This window comes from Bombina bombina, chromosome 6, assembly GCF_027579735.1.
Source record: "Bombina bombina isolate aBomBom1 chromosome 6, aBomBom1.pri, whole genome shotgun sequence".
Classification (NCBI taxonomy): Eukaryota; Metazoa; Chordata; class Amphibia; order Anura; family Bombinatoridae; genus Bombina; species Bombina bombina.
In genome coordinates, this window is record NC_069504.1 from 766,617,224 (window position 1) to 766,636,213 (window position 18,990).

Consider the following 18,990-nt stretch of genomic DNA (forward strand, 5'->3'; position numbering starts at 1 on the left):
AATCTGAGTAATCCCCGTTCCACTGACTTAAGATGCACAATTGCAGCGGTCATAGATGCAGGCGCGCAAATGGTACTATGTCCATTGCCGCTACCATTAAGCCGATTACTTCCATGCACTGAGCTACTGACGGGTGTGGAATGGAATGAAGGACACGGCAAGCATTTAGAAGTTTTAATAACCTGGCCTCTGTCAGGTAAATTTTCATCTCTACAGAATCTATAAGAGTCCCTAGAAAGGGAACTCTTGTAAGTGGTAATAGAGAACTTTTTTCCACGTTCACCTTCCACCCATGCGACCTCAGAAATGCCAGAACTATCTCTGTATGAGATTTGGCAGTTTGAAAACTTGACGCTTGTATCAGAATGTCGTCTAGGTACGGAGTCACCGCTATGCCTCGCGGTCTTAGTACCGCCAGAAGTGAGCCCAGAACTTTTGTAAAGATTCTTGGAGCCGTAGCTAATCCGAAGGGAAGAGCTACAAACTGGTAATGCCTGTCTAGGAAAGCAAATCTTAGGTACCGATAATGATCCTTGTGAATCGGTATGTGAAGGTAGGCATCCTTTAAGTCCACTGTGGTCATGTACTGACCCTCTTGGATCATGGGAAGGATGGTTCGAATAGTTTCCATTTTTAATGATGGAACTCTTAGAAATTTGTTTAGGATTTTTAAGTCCAAGATTGGTCTGAAGGTTCCCTCTTTCTTGGGAACCACAAATAGATTTGAATAGAATCCCTGCCCGTGTTCCGTCCGCGGAACTGGGTGGATCACCCCCATTAGTAAGAGGTCTTGTACACAGCGTAGAAACGCCTCTTTCTTTATTTGGTTTGCTGATAACCTTGAAAGATGAAATCTCCCTCGTGGAGGAGAAGTTTTGAAGTCCAGGAGATATCCCTGAGATATGATCTCCAACGCCCAGGGATCCTGGACATCTCTTGCCCAAGCCTGGGCGAAGAGAGAAAGTCTGCCCCCCACTAGATCCGTTTCTGGATAGGGGGCCCTCTCTTCATGCTGTCTTGGGGGCAGCAGCAGGTTTCTTGGCCTGCTTGCCCTTGTTCCAGGACTGGTTAACTTTCCAGCCCTGCCTGTAACGAGCAACAGCTCCTTCCTGTTTTGGAGCGGAAGAAGTTGATGCTGCTCCTGTCTTGAAGTTACGAAAGGCACGAAAATTAGACTGTGTGGCCTTTGATTTGGCCTTGTCCTGAGGTAGAGCATGGCCCTTACCTCCCGTAATGTCAGCTATAATTTCTTTCAAGCCGGGCCGAATAAGGTCTGCCCTTTGAAAGGAATATTAAGAAATTTAGATTTAGAAGTCACGTCAGCTGACCAGGATTTAAGCCATAGCGCTCTGCGCGCTTGGATGGCGAATCCGGAGTTCTTAGCCGTAAGTTTGGTTAAATGTACGACGGCATCAGAAACAAATGCTTTAACTAGCTTAAGTGCTTTAAGCTTGTTCATAATATCATCCAATGGAGCTGTGCGAATGGCCTCTTCCAGAGACTCAAACCAGAATGCCGCCGCAGCAGTGACAGGCGCAATGCATGCAAGGGGCTGTAAGATAAAACCTTGTTGAACAAACATTTTCTTAAGGTAACCCTCTAATTTCTTATCCATTGGATCTGAAAAGGCACAACTATCCTCCACCGGGATAGTGGTACGCTTAGCTAAAGTAGAAACTGCTCCCTCCACCTTAGGGACCGTCTGCCATAAGTCTCGTGTGGTGGCGTCTATAGGAAACATTTTCCTAAATATGGGAGGAGGGGAAAAAAGGCACACCAGGTCTATCCCACTCCTTGCTAATAATCTCTGTAAGCCTTTTAGGTATAGGAAACACGTCAGTACACACCGGTACCGCATAGTATCTATCCAACCTACATAATTTTTCTGGAATTGCAACCGTGTTACAATCATTCAGAGCCGCTAATACCTCCCCTAGCAATATTCGGAGGTTCTCAAGCTTAAATTTAAAATTAGAAATCTCTGAATCCAGTCTCCCTGGATCAGATCTGTCACCCACAGAATGAAGCTCTCCGTCTTCACGTTCTGCAAACTGTGACGCAGTATCAGACATGGCTCTCCTATCATCAGCGCGCTCTGTCCTTAACCCCAAGCAATCGCGCTTGCCTCTTAATTCTGGCAATTTAGATAATACTTCGGTCATAACAGAAGCCATGTCTTGCAAAGTGATTTGTATGGGCCTCTCTGATGTACTTGGCGCCACAATATCACGCACCTCCTGAGCGGGAGGCGAAGGTACTGACACGTGAGGAGAGTTAGTCGGCATAACTTCCCCCTCGTTGTCTGGTGATAATTTCTTTACATGTAAAGATTGACTTTTATTTAAAGTAGCATCAATGCAATTAGTACACAAATTTCTATTGGGTTCCACATTGGCCTTTAAACATAGTGAACAAAGAGATTCATCTGTGTCAGACATGTTTAAACAGACTAGCAATGAGACTAGCAAGCTTGGAAATACTTTTCTAAATAAATTTACAAGCAATATAAAAAATGCTACTGTGCCTTTAAGAAGCACAAAAAGCTGTCACAGTTGAAATAACAATGAACCAAAATAGTTATAGCAACCAATTTTTCACAGTAAATGTATTAAGTTAGCAAAGGATTGCACCCACCAGCAAATGGATGATTAACCCCTTAATACCCAAAAACGGATAACAATTTAATAATTAACGTTTTTCTCACAGTCAAAACACACTGTCACAGGTCTGCTGTGACTGATTACCTCCCTCAAAATGATTTTTGAAGACCCCTGAGCTCTCTAGAGACGATCTGGATCATGGAGGGTGAAATAAACAGATTGTGACTGAATTTTTACTGCGCAAAAAAGCGCTAAAATAGGCCCCTCCCACTCATATTACAACAGTGGGGAAGCTCAGATAACTGTTTCTATGCAGAAAACAAAGATGGTCATGTGGTAAAAATCATGCCCCAATAGGTTTTATCACCAAGTACCTCACAAAAAACGATTAACATGCCAGTAAACGTTTTAAACATACATTTGAAAAGTTATGAATTGTTATTAATAAGCCTGCTACCAGTCGCTTTTACTGCAGTTAAGGCTCATACATTATTTCAGTATTAACAGTATTTTCAGAGTCAATTCCATTCCTTAGAAAAATACATTCAGTGTACACACACTCATCAGCCTAATACCAGTCGCTATCACTGCATTTAAGGCTGAACTTACTTTACATTGGTATCAGCAGTATTTTCTCAGTCAATTCCATTCCTCAGAAAAATAATTTACTGCACGTACCTCGTTTGCAGGGGGGCCCTGCATGCTATTCCCCTTCTCTGAAGTTACCTCACTCCTCAGATGAGAACAGCCAGTGGATCTTAGTTACGTCTGCTAAGATCATAGAAAACGCAGGCAGATTCTTCTTCTAATGCTGCCTGAGAATAAACAGCACACTCCGGTGCCATTTAAAATAACAAACTTTTGATTGTAGAAATAAACTAAGTTAAAAAACACCACAGACCTCTCACAGCGACCTATCTTTAGTTAGGCTGCAAGAGAATGACTGAATATGACATGTGAGGGGAGGAGCTATATAGCAGCTCTGCTTGGGTGATCCTCTTGCAGCTTCCTGTTAGGAAGAGATATATTCCATAAGTAATGGATGACCCGTGGACTGACTACACTTAACAAGAGAAATACACCCAAATACATTGCACTGGTTTTTATATCTCCAAATTTCCCATGCTATAAATACATATAGACTAGGCAGCATCCCAGCCTGCCCAAAAACTGCTCTGGAACAAATGATAATGACACCCGGAAGAAATAAAAAAATGATAACATGCTTATACTTAGCCATTCAAGAAGCAAATAGTTCAGCAAAATTGGTAATTTATGACAAATGGGAACAATATTTAGCTATAACCTATGATAGAGAAGATTGGAGCCAGATTTTCTCCTCAATGAGAAGCTTAATAGGGGCAGACCTTATCGAAAACTCAATAAAAACCTCATATAGATGGTACCTTACACCACTGAAATCCTCACATTACACCACACAGGGTAGTAGATTATGTTATCGGGGATGTAATGGGATAGGGACCTATTTTCACATGTGGTGGGAGTGTCCAAAGATACAACCTACATGGGACAAGCTTTCTCAACTATTTAAGGTGATTCTAGACGACTCCTTTACATTATCAGCCTCACAGGCCTTACTACATATTCCCCAGGAGTCAATGAACTCAATTACTAATAGATGGGTTAATATTATATGTACAGCAACCAGAATATGTATAGCTAGAAAATGGAAAGTGGGGGCTCCAGAATGGGGTGAGGTAATGATCAAAATTGAAGATGTTTATAATATGCTAGAATCAGCTGCATGGATACAAGGGACATCTGAGAGATTCCAAAACATGTGGATACACTGGATTTTAAATAAACAGAAATATGTAGGTACATACAGATCAACACTAAGTAACCAATAAGGCTTTTTTAGGGCAATTAAATTGGAGAGAATAGGAACTTTCTTAAATATAGATATAGCGTTCTAAAGAAATCTACAACATTGTCACTGCTCGACGGGAAAAGTTTAAAGTTAAAGGTTTTTCTTTGTATACAGTTATGAAGTTTAGGGAAATGGGATAAGAGGGGGGAGGGGGTGGAGAGGGAGTTAGGGAAGGGAGGAGAAAAATTGATGAAAATGATATAAACAGGGTGCTGAAAACTTTAATTGTTTTAAGAATACTAGGACATTGTAACCCAGCACACTGTTTTATTATGTTGTATTTGATGTGATCCAGGACAATAAAAATTATTTCAATTAAATTAAATTTTCATGATTCAGATACAGCATGTAATTTTAAACAACTTCCAAATTTACTTCCATTAAAAAAAATGTGCAGTCTTTTATATTTACTATTTTTGAGTCACCAGATCCTACTGAGGATGTGCAAGAATTCACAGACTATACGTATATGCATTTGTGATTGGCTGATTGCTATCACATGGTACAAGGGGAGTGGAAATATGCATAGCTTTGAAATTTGTTATAAAACAAAAAAAAAAAATCTACTACTTATTTGAATTTCAGACTAAGTGCTATTGCATTGTCTTGTTATCTTGCATTTGTTGATTATGCAAATCTAATGTGTTGACTGGTCCTTTAAAAAGGATATGAAAAATTAATTATTTTGTGATTCAGACAGAGCATAGTTTAAAAAAAAAAAAGTTTCCAAAAATCTGAGAGCCAGTCAACAATCAATGCATTGCTGCATATTTCACTGTTCACTTCAAACAGCACTTTGCTGTGGATGCGCTGTGTTTAGGAAAACTTACACAGTACAGACAGAGAAAAGCTCTGTTTGTAGAGAACAGTAATGTGGAGCAGTGCTGCCAAGTTAAAGCACTAACACAGTTACTGCATGTGTCCTGTTCTTTCTGCAGACCTGCTGCATTTTCTGCGATGACATCTCAGATCACTGCATGTTCTGCCTTGGGGAACAGGTATTAAAATGTAAAAGTCAAAGGCAGTTTGGTTTGTGCACGTACAAAATATGACACCCCTACTAATTATTCAGTTCAGGTGTTTCAGTCACGCCCATTGCTAACATATGCATACAATTCACACACTTTCATAAAATCTACATAGATAAACATTGGGTCTGCGGAATCTGTTGGCGCTCTACAAATAACAATAACAATAATAATAATAATAATAATAATAATAAAGAGCTTAGTGACTTTAAACATGTTACTGTCATATCGGATGCCACAAGCCAGTTTGTGAAATTTCTGCCCTAGTCAACTGTAGCCGTCTATGAGCAACAACAGTCCAGCCACAAAGTGGTAAATCATGCAAACTCACAGAGCACGGCTGCCAAGTGCTGAAGCGCATAGCATGTAAAAATTGCCTATCATCTGCGTCTGGAAGCAACAACAACACAAGAACTGTGCGTCTGGAGCTTCATGAAATAGGTTTCCATGGCTAAGCAGCTACAGACAAAACTCACAATATGCACAAGCCAAGCGCCAGGCTTGAGTAATGTGAAGCATGCCACCACTGTACTCTGGAGCAGTGAAAAGGTGAGTTATATTGAGTGATAAATCACCCTTTACTATCCAGCAGTCTGACGGAAGAATAAGGGTGTGAGGGATGCCAGGAGAACACTACCTACCAGAATGCAAAGTGCCTACTATAAAGTTTGGTGGAGGAGGGATAGTGGTATAGGGCTACGCCCCTTTATTCCAGTGAAGGGTCATCTTAGTGCTACAGGATATAAACACATTTGAGACAATTGGATGCTTTTAAGTTTGTGGCATGCAGTCATGTTCCAACATAACGGTGCCCCTGAGCACAAGGTTAAAATAATGGTTAACTTTACATTTTTAAATCAGGTACAGAATCTAAGCAATATTTTAGATGGACTTTAATTGATTACTTATAATGAAGATGTGATGTAACTTACTTTTTAAACTAGCCATTCCATTCTAATCCTCCATGCTCAGGCCGTTCATTGCAAGAATAAATAAATAAAATGTGTAAGCCAACAGTTTTGACTGTTCTCCAATGATCCCTGTAGCTACATGGCTACAGCGCCGACTGGAGAACAGTCAAAATAGCTAGATCACAAAAATAAATAAAATGGAGTTTTGAAGTGGGTGGCCAGAGTGCAGGGTATTAGAATGGCGCGGCTAGAAAAAAGTAAGTTACAGCAAAAATTCATTATAAGTGATCAATTAAAGTCCCTGTAAAACATTGCTTAGATTCTGGATCTGATTTTAAATCTTGTAAAGTTAACCATCATTTTAATTTGGACTTTCCTATTCTTTTAAACTTGTAAGAATCAGATAGAGCATGTCATTTTCACATACTTTTAATATCTCTTCTATTTTTAAAAATGTGCTTTGCTCTCTTGGTATCCATTGTTGAAAATTGAATATGCACATATCCTACACTGGTGGGTGTTAGATGGTGATTGCATACATTTTGCTCTTGTGATTGGCTAACTAGATGGGTTCAGCTACCTGTCAGTAGTGAAGTGCTGCTTATTCAGCAAAGGATAACAAGAGAATGAAGCAAATTTGATCATAAAAAGTAAATTTTAATGTTAAAAATTGTATGTTCTATCTAAATTATGAAAGAAAATTTTGGAGTTTCCTGTCTAAGTTCAAACACAGCAACAACCATTACTTTAAAGAAACTGTAGTACTTTATAGAATCTAAACCTTTAACAAATATGTCTTTTTTTACAAATGTATTAGTTGTTTATTTTATCTAAGGCTAATCTTTGATTTGAATACATATCTAGCATGTTGTTACTGTTCATATCCATTTAAACCATGCAAACATTAAATTATTTGAATTGTATCCCTATAAATGTATATGCAGTATTAAAAGTCATACTGGGTGTATGTGTGAGTATATATGCATATTTAGTACACATACCAATATTTACATTTACCCTATTAAACACACAGACAGATATACAAATCTATATGTTTTGTATTAAGGAAATAAGAGTGGTGGTAAATAATTAGGGCATGAGCTTACATTAGTGATGAAGGTTCCATAGCACTGCACTATGTACGGACAATCATGGCTCTTCAATACTACATCCAAATCCATCAATATCCGTTTGTTCTCTTCCTTGTTACCAGAGCGTCGCATTTGCTGTAAAGTGCACATGATTCAATTTGGGCAGTAAAACAAAAAAAGGAAGCATGATACTGTTTGAAGACTATGGAAAATGATTTACTATTAGCTGAATGCTAGATCACATACACCCATATTAGATTGTCATTACCTTCACAGCAATAATATGCCCAGTCTTCTTAAATCTCATCTTCCACACTTGGCCGCATGTTCCACTACCAATTTCACCCAAGTTCTCAAGATCATTAATGTCTGCTTGGTAACGCTAAAATAATGGGGAAAAAACAAGGTCTGTATAGGAGACAACCAAACTATACAGAGTGACAAAGATACTTTATTCTCACGTTTCAGATAGAGCATTTAATTTTAAACTTTAATTTACTTTATCTAATTTGCTTCATTCTTGTGGTATCCTTTGTTGAAAAGCAATCCTAGGTAGGCTAAAGAGATCTGGGAACTAGCTGCTGATTGGTGGCTGCACTTATATACGCCTCTCAACTTCATGTGTTTAGCTAGCTCCCACTAGTGCATTACTGCTCCTTCAAGAAAGGATACCAAGAGAATAAAGCAACATTGATAATAGAAGAAAATTGTAAAGTGGTTAAAAAATGTATGCTGTGAATCATGAAAGAAAAAATTTGTTTCATATCCCTTTAAGTTCAAATTAAAAAACAAAAAAGGGACAGTCTACTTGAAAATGTTAGTTTAAAAAAAAAAAAAAATCCATTTATTACCCATTCCACAGTTTTGCATAACCAACACTGCTATATTAACCCCTTAACGAACATAGCATACCATATACTTCACTTATCGTTAAGGGATTATCTGCTTAAAATAGCCTGGCAAGATCACGCTATTGAAAAAAGCAACCCGTATAGGAAGACCAATGACGTACAGGGTACGTTTCAAGTCTTTAAGGGGTTAATACACTTACCTCTGATTACCTTGTATCTAAGCCTCTGCAGACTGCACCTTATCTCAGTTATTTTGATAGACTTGCATTTTAACCAATCAGTGCTGGCTCATAAATAACTCCACAAGAGTGAGCACAATGTTTATCCGTCACATGAACTAGCACTGCCTAGCTGTGAAAATCTGTCAAAATGCAATGAGATAAGAGGCAGCCTTAAAGTAGCATATGAACATACCAAGGTTTAGCTTTCAACTAAGAATACCAAGAGAACAAAGCAAATTTGATGATAAAAGTAAATTGTAAAGTTGTTTAAAATTGCATGCCCTATCTGAATCATAAAAGTTTAATTTCGACTAGACTGTCCCTTTAAGTTTATTAATGAAATATATTCTTGTCATTTGCTACTGTAAGATGCTTTGTCATCACACATACATTTTAATTTTCTGTTGTGCTAGAGAATAAACTGGTCTTTCAGTATCAGGTATGCAAACCTATGCATTTTCAGCAGCATGTTCAGAACAGAAAAATCTCAAGTTAATTCTATTAAATTATAATTATTTTGTGCCAGTACTAGCTGAAAGTCCAGAACAAATGTGATATGAACTTAAAGGGACCGTAAAATATTTGTAATTACAAGACATTTCGGCTATGTTGCTATAGATTAACGTCAGCTTTAAAACAATGTAACATCTTTTTTTCTACTGCAACTATTTTTTTTTAATAGACATACACCTCCCACTGTTTGCCTTATTTGGGGGAGCCAATCTGGGCTTTAGCCTACAGGCAAGGATAGCCAGTGTCATAAAATTAGTATAAATGCATTGTTTTGCATTTGTTATCTGATAAAGCCAATTAGAAACAGATATGTAGCAGACAGCCTTGAGTAGTCAGCAGGGTGCATTTTAAGTTCTGAGAATTAGAATTTCGGAGATAAAATACATGAAAGGGGCAAAGAATAAATAATGTAAACATATTATAAAGTTCTTTCATTATGCATAAATTAATATTTTAAATACAAATTTCAGACCCCCAAGACTTACACTGTTGGAAAGGTTAGGAGATTGCCTTTCCAATGGTGGGTCTTGGGGGTCTGTAGCTGCTTAGATGCCTGAGATACAGGCTTCTAAGCAGCATGCCCCCTGCTCCTTAAGTATAAAAAAAGCTGCGTGACGTCAACACGCAAAACGGGAAGCCTCGGCGATGCCTGTCACTCTACAGGCACGATCGCCGGGGTAAGAGTGGGTGGGAGCCCCCAGATCTCCCTCAAGGTGGGAGAGAGCTAGTGACAGCTCTGAGCCGTCATTAGCACTCAAAGGGTTAACTCCAATTTGCTATAGGGACACGTATAGTCTCCTAAGCATATCGTGATATGCTCTTGTGGAAAGAAGATATGTTTTAGCAAATGTTAACAAGAGAAAGAGGTAAATTGGAAGTCAAAACTAAAAACATTACATTCACTTCTATTATCCATTTCCATTTAACCCTTTCCCGCCGTTTAAGACGTTACATGCCACCATAACTGCCTAGGCTTTAGCACCGTTACAACAGCATGGAACGTCCTAGCCGTTCTGCTGTACTGAAGCCATAGAAGCTTCCCAAATGGGATTGCGAGCTGGATGGCGTGACTAGCGTCATAGGCACTCCCCCTGACCCGATCCCATCATTGAAATCACGGTATCTCATGAAAGATCACTTGATTTAACCTTTTAAAGCCGTTAAGGCGTTTTATTCCGTTCAAATTTTGCTGGGCTTTAGCGCTGAAGGACGGAATACAACGTCCTAACCGCTTGGCTTTCCTAAAGCCACTGGCGCTTCCCTGATGGGATTGCATCATTGAAATCTCGTGATCACGTGCACGATTGCGAGATTTCAATTTGTTTACATTGGAACAGTTGTTCCAATGTAGACAGTTAACCATGGCACGAGGGTTACATTTTTACTTATTTGTTTACATAGGAACTTTTTCCCGGTGGGAAAGGGTTGAACCTCAATGAGTAAAAAAGTAAGGTAAATAAAACAGAAAAAAATATCCAGTGATAGTTAGGAATTTGTACAACTCTGAACATTTTAAAATAATTCCTCATCCTATTAAAAAGGGTAAAATAAAAAAAAATAAAAAATTACATTTAACAATGTTTAGTGTCTATTTAAAAGGGGCAGTCAAGTCCAAAAAAAAAACAACAACTCATGTTTCAAATAGGGCATGTAATTTTAAACAACTTTCCAATTTACTTTCATCACCAATGTTGCTTTGTTCTCTTGGTATTCTTAGTTGAAAGCTAAACCTAGGAAGGCTCATATGATAATTTCTAAGCTTTTAAATGCCGCCTTTTATCACATGCTTTTTTATTTGCTTTTCACAACAGGGGAGAGCTAGTTTATGTCAGCCATATAGATAACATTGTGGTCACGCACGTAGCTTGTGGCAGACACAAAATGAAAGTCAATAGATAATAAATAAAATGTCATGTGATCAGGGGGCTGTCAGAAGATGCTTAGATACAAGTTAATCAGAGAGGTAAAAAGTATATTAAAATAACAGTGATGGTTATGCAAAACTGGGGAATAGGTAATAAAAGGATTATCTATCTTTTTAAACAAAAAAAAAATCTGGTGTTGACTGTCCCTTTAAGGCCAAGTTGCTATGTACAAGATTTTAGGCTGCATTTACAGAACACTTTTGTAATAAAGGGACAGTCTAGTCAAAATTAAAGTTTCATAATTCGGACAGGGCATGCGATTTTAAACAACTTTCAAAATTTTCTTTGTGCTTTTGGTATTTTTTGTTGAAAGCTAAACCTAGGTTCATATGCTAATTTCTAAGTCTTATTTCAGTGCATTTTGACAGGCTTCCACAGCTAGACAGCGCTAGATCATGTGTGCCTTATAGATAACATTGTGCTCACTCCCGTGGCATTAACTAGGAGTCAGCACTGACTGGTTAAAATGCAGGTCTGTCAAAAGAACTGAAAATAAGGCAGTAGTTTGCAGAGGATTAAATACAAGGCAACCACGTATATTAATATCACAGTGTTGGTTATGCAGAACTGGGGAATGGGTAATAAAAGGGATTATCTATCTTTTTAAACAATAAAAATCTAGGAGTAGACTGTCCCTTTAAAATATTTGATATACACGAATATATAACGAATGTTGACTTACCTGCCCATCAATAACAAGATAACCTGTCTGTTTGATAATTTCTTGGAGTTTCTGATCAATTTCAATGCTGCAAGACAAAACATTTTAACATACAACTTTTAGCGAGATAGTTTTAATAAAATATCAACAAGAAATCTTACACTTACCAAACATTATATGAATGGAGCACTTGAGCTTATTGAGCTTTATGGACTTAAATTAGAAGATGTGTCAGACACAACATACTGGGTTCATTTTACTAATTTCAAGAAGTATGCCTAGCTAAGAAAAGGCACAATAATTCCAAGATATTGCCTGTCAGGCTTTCACACAATATTACACCATAGATGAGGATGTTCTAGTCATGCACATTATACAAGATTTTGCCTTCAACTAATGTAGTTACCATAAACCTAAGCATGTGTTGCTCAGTGTGTGTGTGGTGTGTATATATATATATATATATATATATATATATATATATATATATCTATCTATCTGACAGTTTTGACAGGTGGTTAGTCATATATCCATATAAAAGTAATAATACAGTATGAAACTCAGTACCATTATCCACTGGTTTTATCCTCTGTAACAGTCTGCTATACAGCTTCTTATACATCCAATTTAAAGGGACATAAAACCCTATTTGTTTCTTTCATGAGTCAGACAGTGCATGTGATTTTAAACAACCTTTCAATTTATTTCTATTATCTAATTTGCTTTGATCTCGATATTGTTTGTTCAAAAAGACACCTAGGTAGACCCAGGAGCGACTGATTGGTGGTTGCATATGTCTCATGTTATTAGCTCACCTATTGCTTCAGATAGCTCCCAGGAATGCATCACTGCTTCTTCAACTAAGGATGCCAAGATAATGAAGCAAATTAGATAATAGTAAATTGGAAAGTTGTTTAAAATGTTTTGCTCTGTCCCTTAGAGAACTCTGGTTGTAAACATACCTTCAACTTAACCTCCATATTCATACACACTAGGTAAATGTATGTAATTGTTACAATAATTCAAAAGCATATTATACTCAACCAAATATTTACTCTAGCTTCTGCTCCATCTCATTTCTCTCTAAATGAAGAAAGACAATACACTTATCACAAAGTTATATAGGTTTCGATTTAAGTCTTGTTGCCCACTTAGGGATTTCCTTTGTATCCCATGGGACTATTACCCAATAATTCATTCACAATTTTTATGTTCCCAAAACACAGTTTCCTTTCTCACCCATGCACATTAAAGGGATACTAAACCCAAATGTTTTATTTCATGATTCGGATAGAGCATGCAATTTTAAGCAACTCTCTAATTTACTCCGATTATCAATTTTTCCTTGTTCTCTTGGTATCTTTGATTAAAAAAAGCAGGAATGAAAGCTTTGGAACAGGCCCCTTTTAGGTTCAGCACCTGGGCTGCGTTTGCTGACTGGATGGCTAAATGTAGCCACTAATCAGCAAGCGCTATCCATAGTGCTGTACCAAAAATGGGCCGGCACCAAAGCTATCATTCCTGCTTTTTCCAAATAAAGATACCAAGAGAACAAAGAAAAATTGATAATCTGAGTAAATGAAAAAGTGGTTTAAAATTGCATGTCCGTATCGTATCCAAATAATTAAAGAAAAAAAATTGGGTTTAGCATCCCTTTAACAAGAAAACGTTAATTGTAGATAACCTGAAAGCTAGTTGTGCCATATATCTCTCTCTCAAGAAAATCTTAACCTAAGCAATTCCAAACTCACCCACTAGGTGCCACTGGAGTAACTATATAGAGCAAAAAGAGCTGTTTTATTATTGCCTTGGCAGTCTTGTTGCCATAAGGATAGTGTGCATACAGCTTCTGGCTTCAGCTCTTAAAGGATCAGATGGTCCCTGTAAATGTACTTTGTGCAAGCGCAATCTGTCGCATAGCCATCACATTGTTCATTAGGATATCGGATAGTGAGAACACTTTTAATGATAAAAGGGACATTAACACTAATTAAAATCTAGATAGAATTATGTTTTTAAAGCAAAGATTAGCCTGAAAATATCAAAATGTATATATTTTAACTATATTGGTTAAATATTGGAGAAAAAAAAAAGTTTTAAGTATTAGGGCCAAATATATGAAAATCTAGCGGACAGGAGCATACATCTTCGCCCCTATCTGCTCAGCATCGCGTCCCCATATTAATCATTGCACACTACGGCTAGCTGTATCAGTCTTTTGTGTGATATATAAAACACAAAAATGTATTAAAGTGCTATAAAACATGTTGAGATCTGTGCATATCCTAAAAGGGGTAATTAAGTAAAAATAATTTGCATAAAAAAAAAAAAATGTTTAAAAATTTCTGGCAAGTATTTTAAAATAATTTTTAAAAATAAGCAAACATATTTAAATAGCCATGCTGTCTGGAGCAGTCTACTCCACCCTCCTTATCAATGTTTAGACACAGGCATTGTATTTCAACAGTTCACAGCTTCTAGGTATGCTCCAGCAGATAATCACTGTGCACTTTTGCATTCTACCAAAGCAACAATAGATATAGATACAGCCATAGAAGAAAAGTTCCTGCTTCTTATGCTTTTCACCACCTCAGAGGTGATTGGTTGTGTGGAAGCAAGGGGTCGGATTGCACAAGAGAGCTCTTGTAGTATTACTTGGCGAAATTTAGGATTGCACATTGCAAGTGCTGATTGCAGGTCGATAAGTCCTTTACTTGAGAACTTGATTATCTGCAGCTCGATAAATTACCTTGCTCTCACCTCGTTTTAAAAACAATACACAACTTTATTTGTGTGACAATCCTGGACAATTCACTCCTTCCATAGATCAGTGAGTTTGGTCACCCTGGTAATTGGTTAAAGGTAGTACAAGTACACATCTCAATGACTCTACTACATAAATATTTCCATGCATGTATTAGTGTTTAATTTGAGAGGAAGTGTGTACAGAACACAGTGCTTACCCCAATTATCTCAAACTAACATCTTGAAAACTTTATCAAAGTAATAATTTTTTTTTACATCTATGAACTGCTTACCTTTCAAGGCTACGCTGAGTTAAGTAGGAGGGCTGGGGTAGGTTGAGCATCTGCCTAGGTCTGACTGGTGGTGGCGGCGGATGGTGGTGTGTATTTGCATCTGAGCGATGATGGCCATCATTTGCAAGAGGGAGTTGTAAAGCTACAAAAATAGAAGGGATGGCGTGTGCAAAAAAAAAAAAAAAGTATTAGCAATTTGAACATGGTTTTTAAAGTATTCAGCTTTTCTTAAGGAACTGAACTACAGCTGACCCTGATGTTTATGTCTTCAAACCACTCATAATACTGCTTATTTTCATTTATTTTGCATGCAACTTTTTAAAGGGACACTTTACAATAGAATTGTTATTGTTTTAAAGAAAGATAATGCCTTTATTACCCATTCCCAAGTTTTGCATAACCAACACAGTTATATTAAAGGGCCACTGTAAGTAAATATTTTCTATGCCTGTTACTAACTAACTACCCCAAATACGCTTTTTATCAATAGCATTACATTAACATATCTCTACCGTATATCAGAAATCTTGTCTGCAAATTTAATTGTTTTCAAAACCCACTCCGTGGGTATCCTTTCCTCTGTACCAATCCGTTTACAATACCTAGGTTTCAAAAGGGCGCTTTAAACACAAAGTTATTGGTTTAAGTATTTTGAACACGCAGTGCTGAAAATAGTGGGAAGGATAACGTGACATCATCGGCGAATAAAAGATAACTTTTAGAACGTTATGAAACTTCGTTTTGGAGAAAATATAGGTCAGTAGGTTTTAATTAATGTTTATTAACTTTAATATGTTAGTTGTTTAGCTTAAAAATTATAACAGAAAGTAATCCTTTAATATACTTTTTACCTCTGTGATTACCTTGTATCTAAGCATCTTCTAACAGCCCCTTGATCACATGACTTTATTATCCATTGACTTGGATTTAGCACTGTGTTGTACTAACTCTTAACCCTTTCCTGATGGGGTTAAAGTGTTGTTGTTCCGATGTAGACAAATTGAAATCACACGATCGCGATATTTCAATTATTGGATCGGGGGGCGTCCCTATAACCCTAGGAACGCCCTCCAGACAGCGATCAAATCTGAGAAGCACAGTAGGCTTCAGGACAGCCGTTGGCTATGACGTTCTATTCCGTCATAACGGCTTTAAAGCCCAGTGTAATTATGACGGAACAGAATGGCATAACGGCGTTAAAAGGTTAAATAACTCCTCAGGCGTGAACACAATGTTATCTATATGGCCCATATGAACTAGCAGTCTCCTGTTGTGAAAAGCAAACAAAAAAAAAAAAGCATGTCATAAGAGGCTGTCTGTAGTGACTTAGAAATAGGCAGAATTTTAGAGGTTTAAATGTTAAAGTATATTAATATAACAATGTTGGTTGTGCAAAGCTGGGGAATGGATAGTAAAGGCATTATCTATCTTTTTAAACAGTAAGTTTTAGTGTAAACTGTCCCAAGTGCCTTTCAAAGCTACTTTCCCCAAATGTTTCATATGCAATTTAATTTTCAACCTATCAACATACTATGGGGTATCATTATTTACCTCCCTAAGGCTACATATTCCCTTTCCCATCTTCCCCATGCAGAGCTCTATGTATCCTCTATAACATCCTGGAAATCTCCTATACCTCCCACACATGCGTTTTGCAATTGCCCTCTGGTTAGACTGCTTTGAGCTCATGCTCCATATGAAAGTCTACATGCATACAATGCATGCAATGTCCCCGACCCATGCATGGAAAAACTTAGAACAGAAGGGACAGCAACGCCAAGCATGTGAATGGGGGGGGAAGAATAAAAAAGGATTTAAAACAAAAAGGAATAAAAAGGAGAGAAGGTAAAAGCGGTGCATGTTAAGATTGATATGGGCAAGGAAAGGGTTATCAGCTGGGTCCAGTACAGATAAGGAAGTGGTAAGAAGGGACTGGTACCTGCTCGCTGGGATGGAGCGGGCGTGGGACTTAGAGTGATGAGAATAACTAGGGGAGAAACAGGGGAAAATCAACATAAAATTCATAGCAACAAGGTGGAATAGGAAACCAGGGAACAGAACTATTGGAAGGTGTGGAAAAAGAGTAATGGAAGGATGGAGAAAGAAGAGAAAACGGAAAAAAAATAGAAAGGCGATGTAGAGGTCACAAATGAAGTAAATGGAAAGATGAAAACATATGAACGTTCTAACACAATAACACCACCAAATAAGAAAAATTTTAAAAAAAAGTAACTTTCCTAACAAAAGTTCAAAATGTTCTCATATTCTTCAATCGGATTCCACGATTTCTCATCGCCCATCATACCACATTCATGTTCCTCTACCCATTGGTCAATAGTTTTCCTACCTAAAAATTCTAATTTATTTAAAAGTGTTTATGGTCTCTTTAAAGCTAAACCCCTTTCTAGTCACCTAAAACAACCTGTTCCGTAAATATCTTCCATTCACTGGTCATCATAACCCTGATCCCATGTCACTTCTAACTTTAGCCATTTCAATACCCCTACTTATCTACGCTATTCAGTGGTCCATTACATTTTTAGTTTCCTTTTATTTCAACTGTTTATCCTTCAATTCCTCACACTCTTTATTGTATCATCTAGTGTAAATAAACACCTTGTATTGTCATTGTATATGCCATCAAATACACCTCGGTGGGTTCTAATATCTTGTATGAATCTGTTTAAAGTTGTATCGGTGTGTATGGTTTATTTTGAATCAGTGTCAATGTGTACATCAACTCATATAGTAAGCACTCTGAAGTTTGGTGGTGCTATACAAATATATTAAGGGTTTATCATTTTTAATGTTTAATAAGTCATTTTTACAATTTTCTCCCTATCCTCTATCCCCACCATCAGGGCAACCACCTCTACTCAATGCCCCGTGATGCCTTGTTTCACTATTTAATCATCCCCTTCACATTCTCCTATATAACTGTATCCTGACCTCTTTTGTAGGCCACTTCAACACCCTTTCCTTCTTACACTCAAACCCTTCAACTCTCCACATCCACAGAACATTGATCTCTCATGCATCCCCTAACTACCCACTACTTTATTAGTTACCTAAACTGACCCCTTCCTACTTTCCACACCCTCTCTACAAGTATACACCTAACCTCTACAGCTACTAACACAAGCCAAATAGTCTTCTTTTACACTAACACCTAAACTCAAGAAACTCTATTCTCAATGTACTCCCAGATTCCTACATCCTAATTCTGTTCCAACTTTGATCTATGGATAATCACCCCAATTATAATTTCTTCCACGTCCATACACTTTAACTCACACTCTTTTCCATATTCCATACTGCAATCTGACCCTTCTATCCCTTCTCAATATTTATTTTTAAGTATCTCTTCCCCATTTTGATCCTTCGTCAACCCTCACAAACATCTCTAGGTGATACATATTACCGTAGTAAAAACATAACTAAAACCTCCCTAAATAAGCCTCTTAGGCCCCTTGCTTCTCCTCAACTACAAATCTCGTAAATCCCGTCTTTCCTACTAAAGGTCTCTCACGTCCCCATTTCTTCCCTTATAAATCTCGTTAACACCCCTCCCCCTATCTCACAATCTTCTCCCTCTGCCAAACATGTCTGAAGACCTCGCTAACATTACAAGACACTATCATCTGCACCTATCTGTTCTGACGCCACTGAATCTCTCTAAATCATTTGCACATCCTCTTTATTATGATTATATTCTAGTTATACTCCATTCGTCTACCAACAACCCCTCTCTTTCGTTTCCCTGCTTCATATGCTTCCGGGGTTTCTTACTGGGCCTTGGCCGCTGCGGGCTTATCTCTAGCTCAATCCTCCTCCGGGCTTCCCTGTTCTCCTGCTTCAATTTCGCTTCTAAACGGGAGAGTTTCTGTTCTAAGGAGGACGCCGCCATATTCCCTCCGCGCACTAATAATAAACAAATAGCTCACTACGCAAGCGCTGCGGAAGACTGACAGCTGACACCACGCACGCGTGTAGCAGTCTGACAGCTGACATTACGCATGCGTGGTGGAAGGCCGCAAAGTGCAGCTGAAAAGTTAGTTCACGTAGAGACGACGCACACACAAAAATGTAAATCTATTCATTGACCATGCGCATGCACATTAACTATAAGAACGAGCGGCAGGCAATGCGTGAGTTTTTTGTAACCATAATATTTTCTTGTTTAGTAATTTTTGTTGTATCCGGGTCATGGAGTATGCCGCTTTCATATAAGGGTCAAACAAAATATGTTATCACTGCACT

General features: G+C 37.8%; 1 protein-coding gene across 2 annotated transcripts; it reads right to left on the reverse strand.

Moving 5' to 3' along the window:
• Positions 1 to 7,476: 7,476 nt before the first annotated feature.
• On the reverse strand, positions 7,477 to 18,676 carry LOC128662257 (dual specificity mitogen-activated protein kinase kinase 7). Of its 2 annotated transcripts, XM_053716079.1 has the most exons (6): positions 18,520 to 18,676; positions 16,670 to 16,717; positions 14,731 to 14,872; positions 11,714 to 11,780; positions 7,790 to 7,903; positions 7,477 to 7,656 (listed from the first exon to the last, which is right to left on the reverse strand). In XM_053716079.1, exons 1-6 carry the CDS (start codon positions 18,635 to 18,637, stop codon positions 7,492 to 7,494), a joined length of 654 nt encoding a protein of 217 aa, XP_053572054.1. In that variant the 5' UTR covers positions 18,638 to 18,676; the 3' UTR covers positions 7,477 to 7,491. The 2 variants fall into 2 exon arrangements, with proteins under 2 accessions (XP_053572054.1, XP_053572055.1); XM_053716080.1 differs by lacking the exon at positions 16,670 to 16,717.
• Positions 18,677 to 18,990: the final 314 nt, after the last annotated feature.

What these genes read in the sequence shown, in the direction of transcription:
- LOC128662257 (XM_053716079.1), bottom strand. Translation starts at nt 18,637, where the DNA reads ATGGCGGCGTCCTCCTTAGAACAGAAACTCTCCCGTTTAGAAGCGAAA. An exon ending in ACTCAGCGTAGCCTTGAAAG is followed by an intron (nt 11,781 to 14,730) that starts GTAAGCAGTTCA and finishes TTTGTCTTGCAG; the next exon opens with CATTGAAATTGATCAGAAAC. An exon ending in GGCATATTATTGCTGTGAAG is followed by an intron (nt 7,657 to 7,789) that starts GTAATGACAATC and finishes TGCACTTTACAG; the next exon opens with CAAATGCGACGCTCTGGTAA.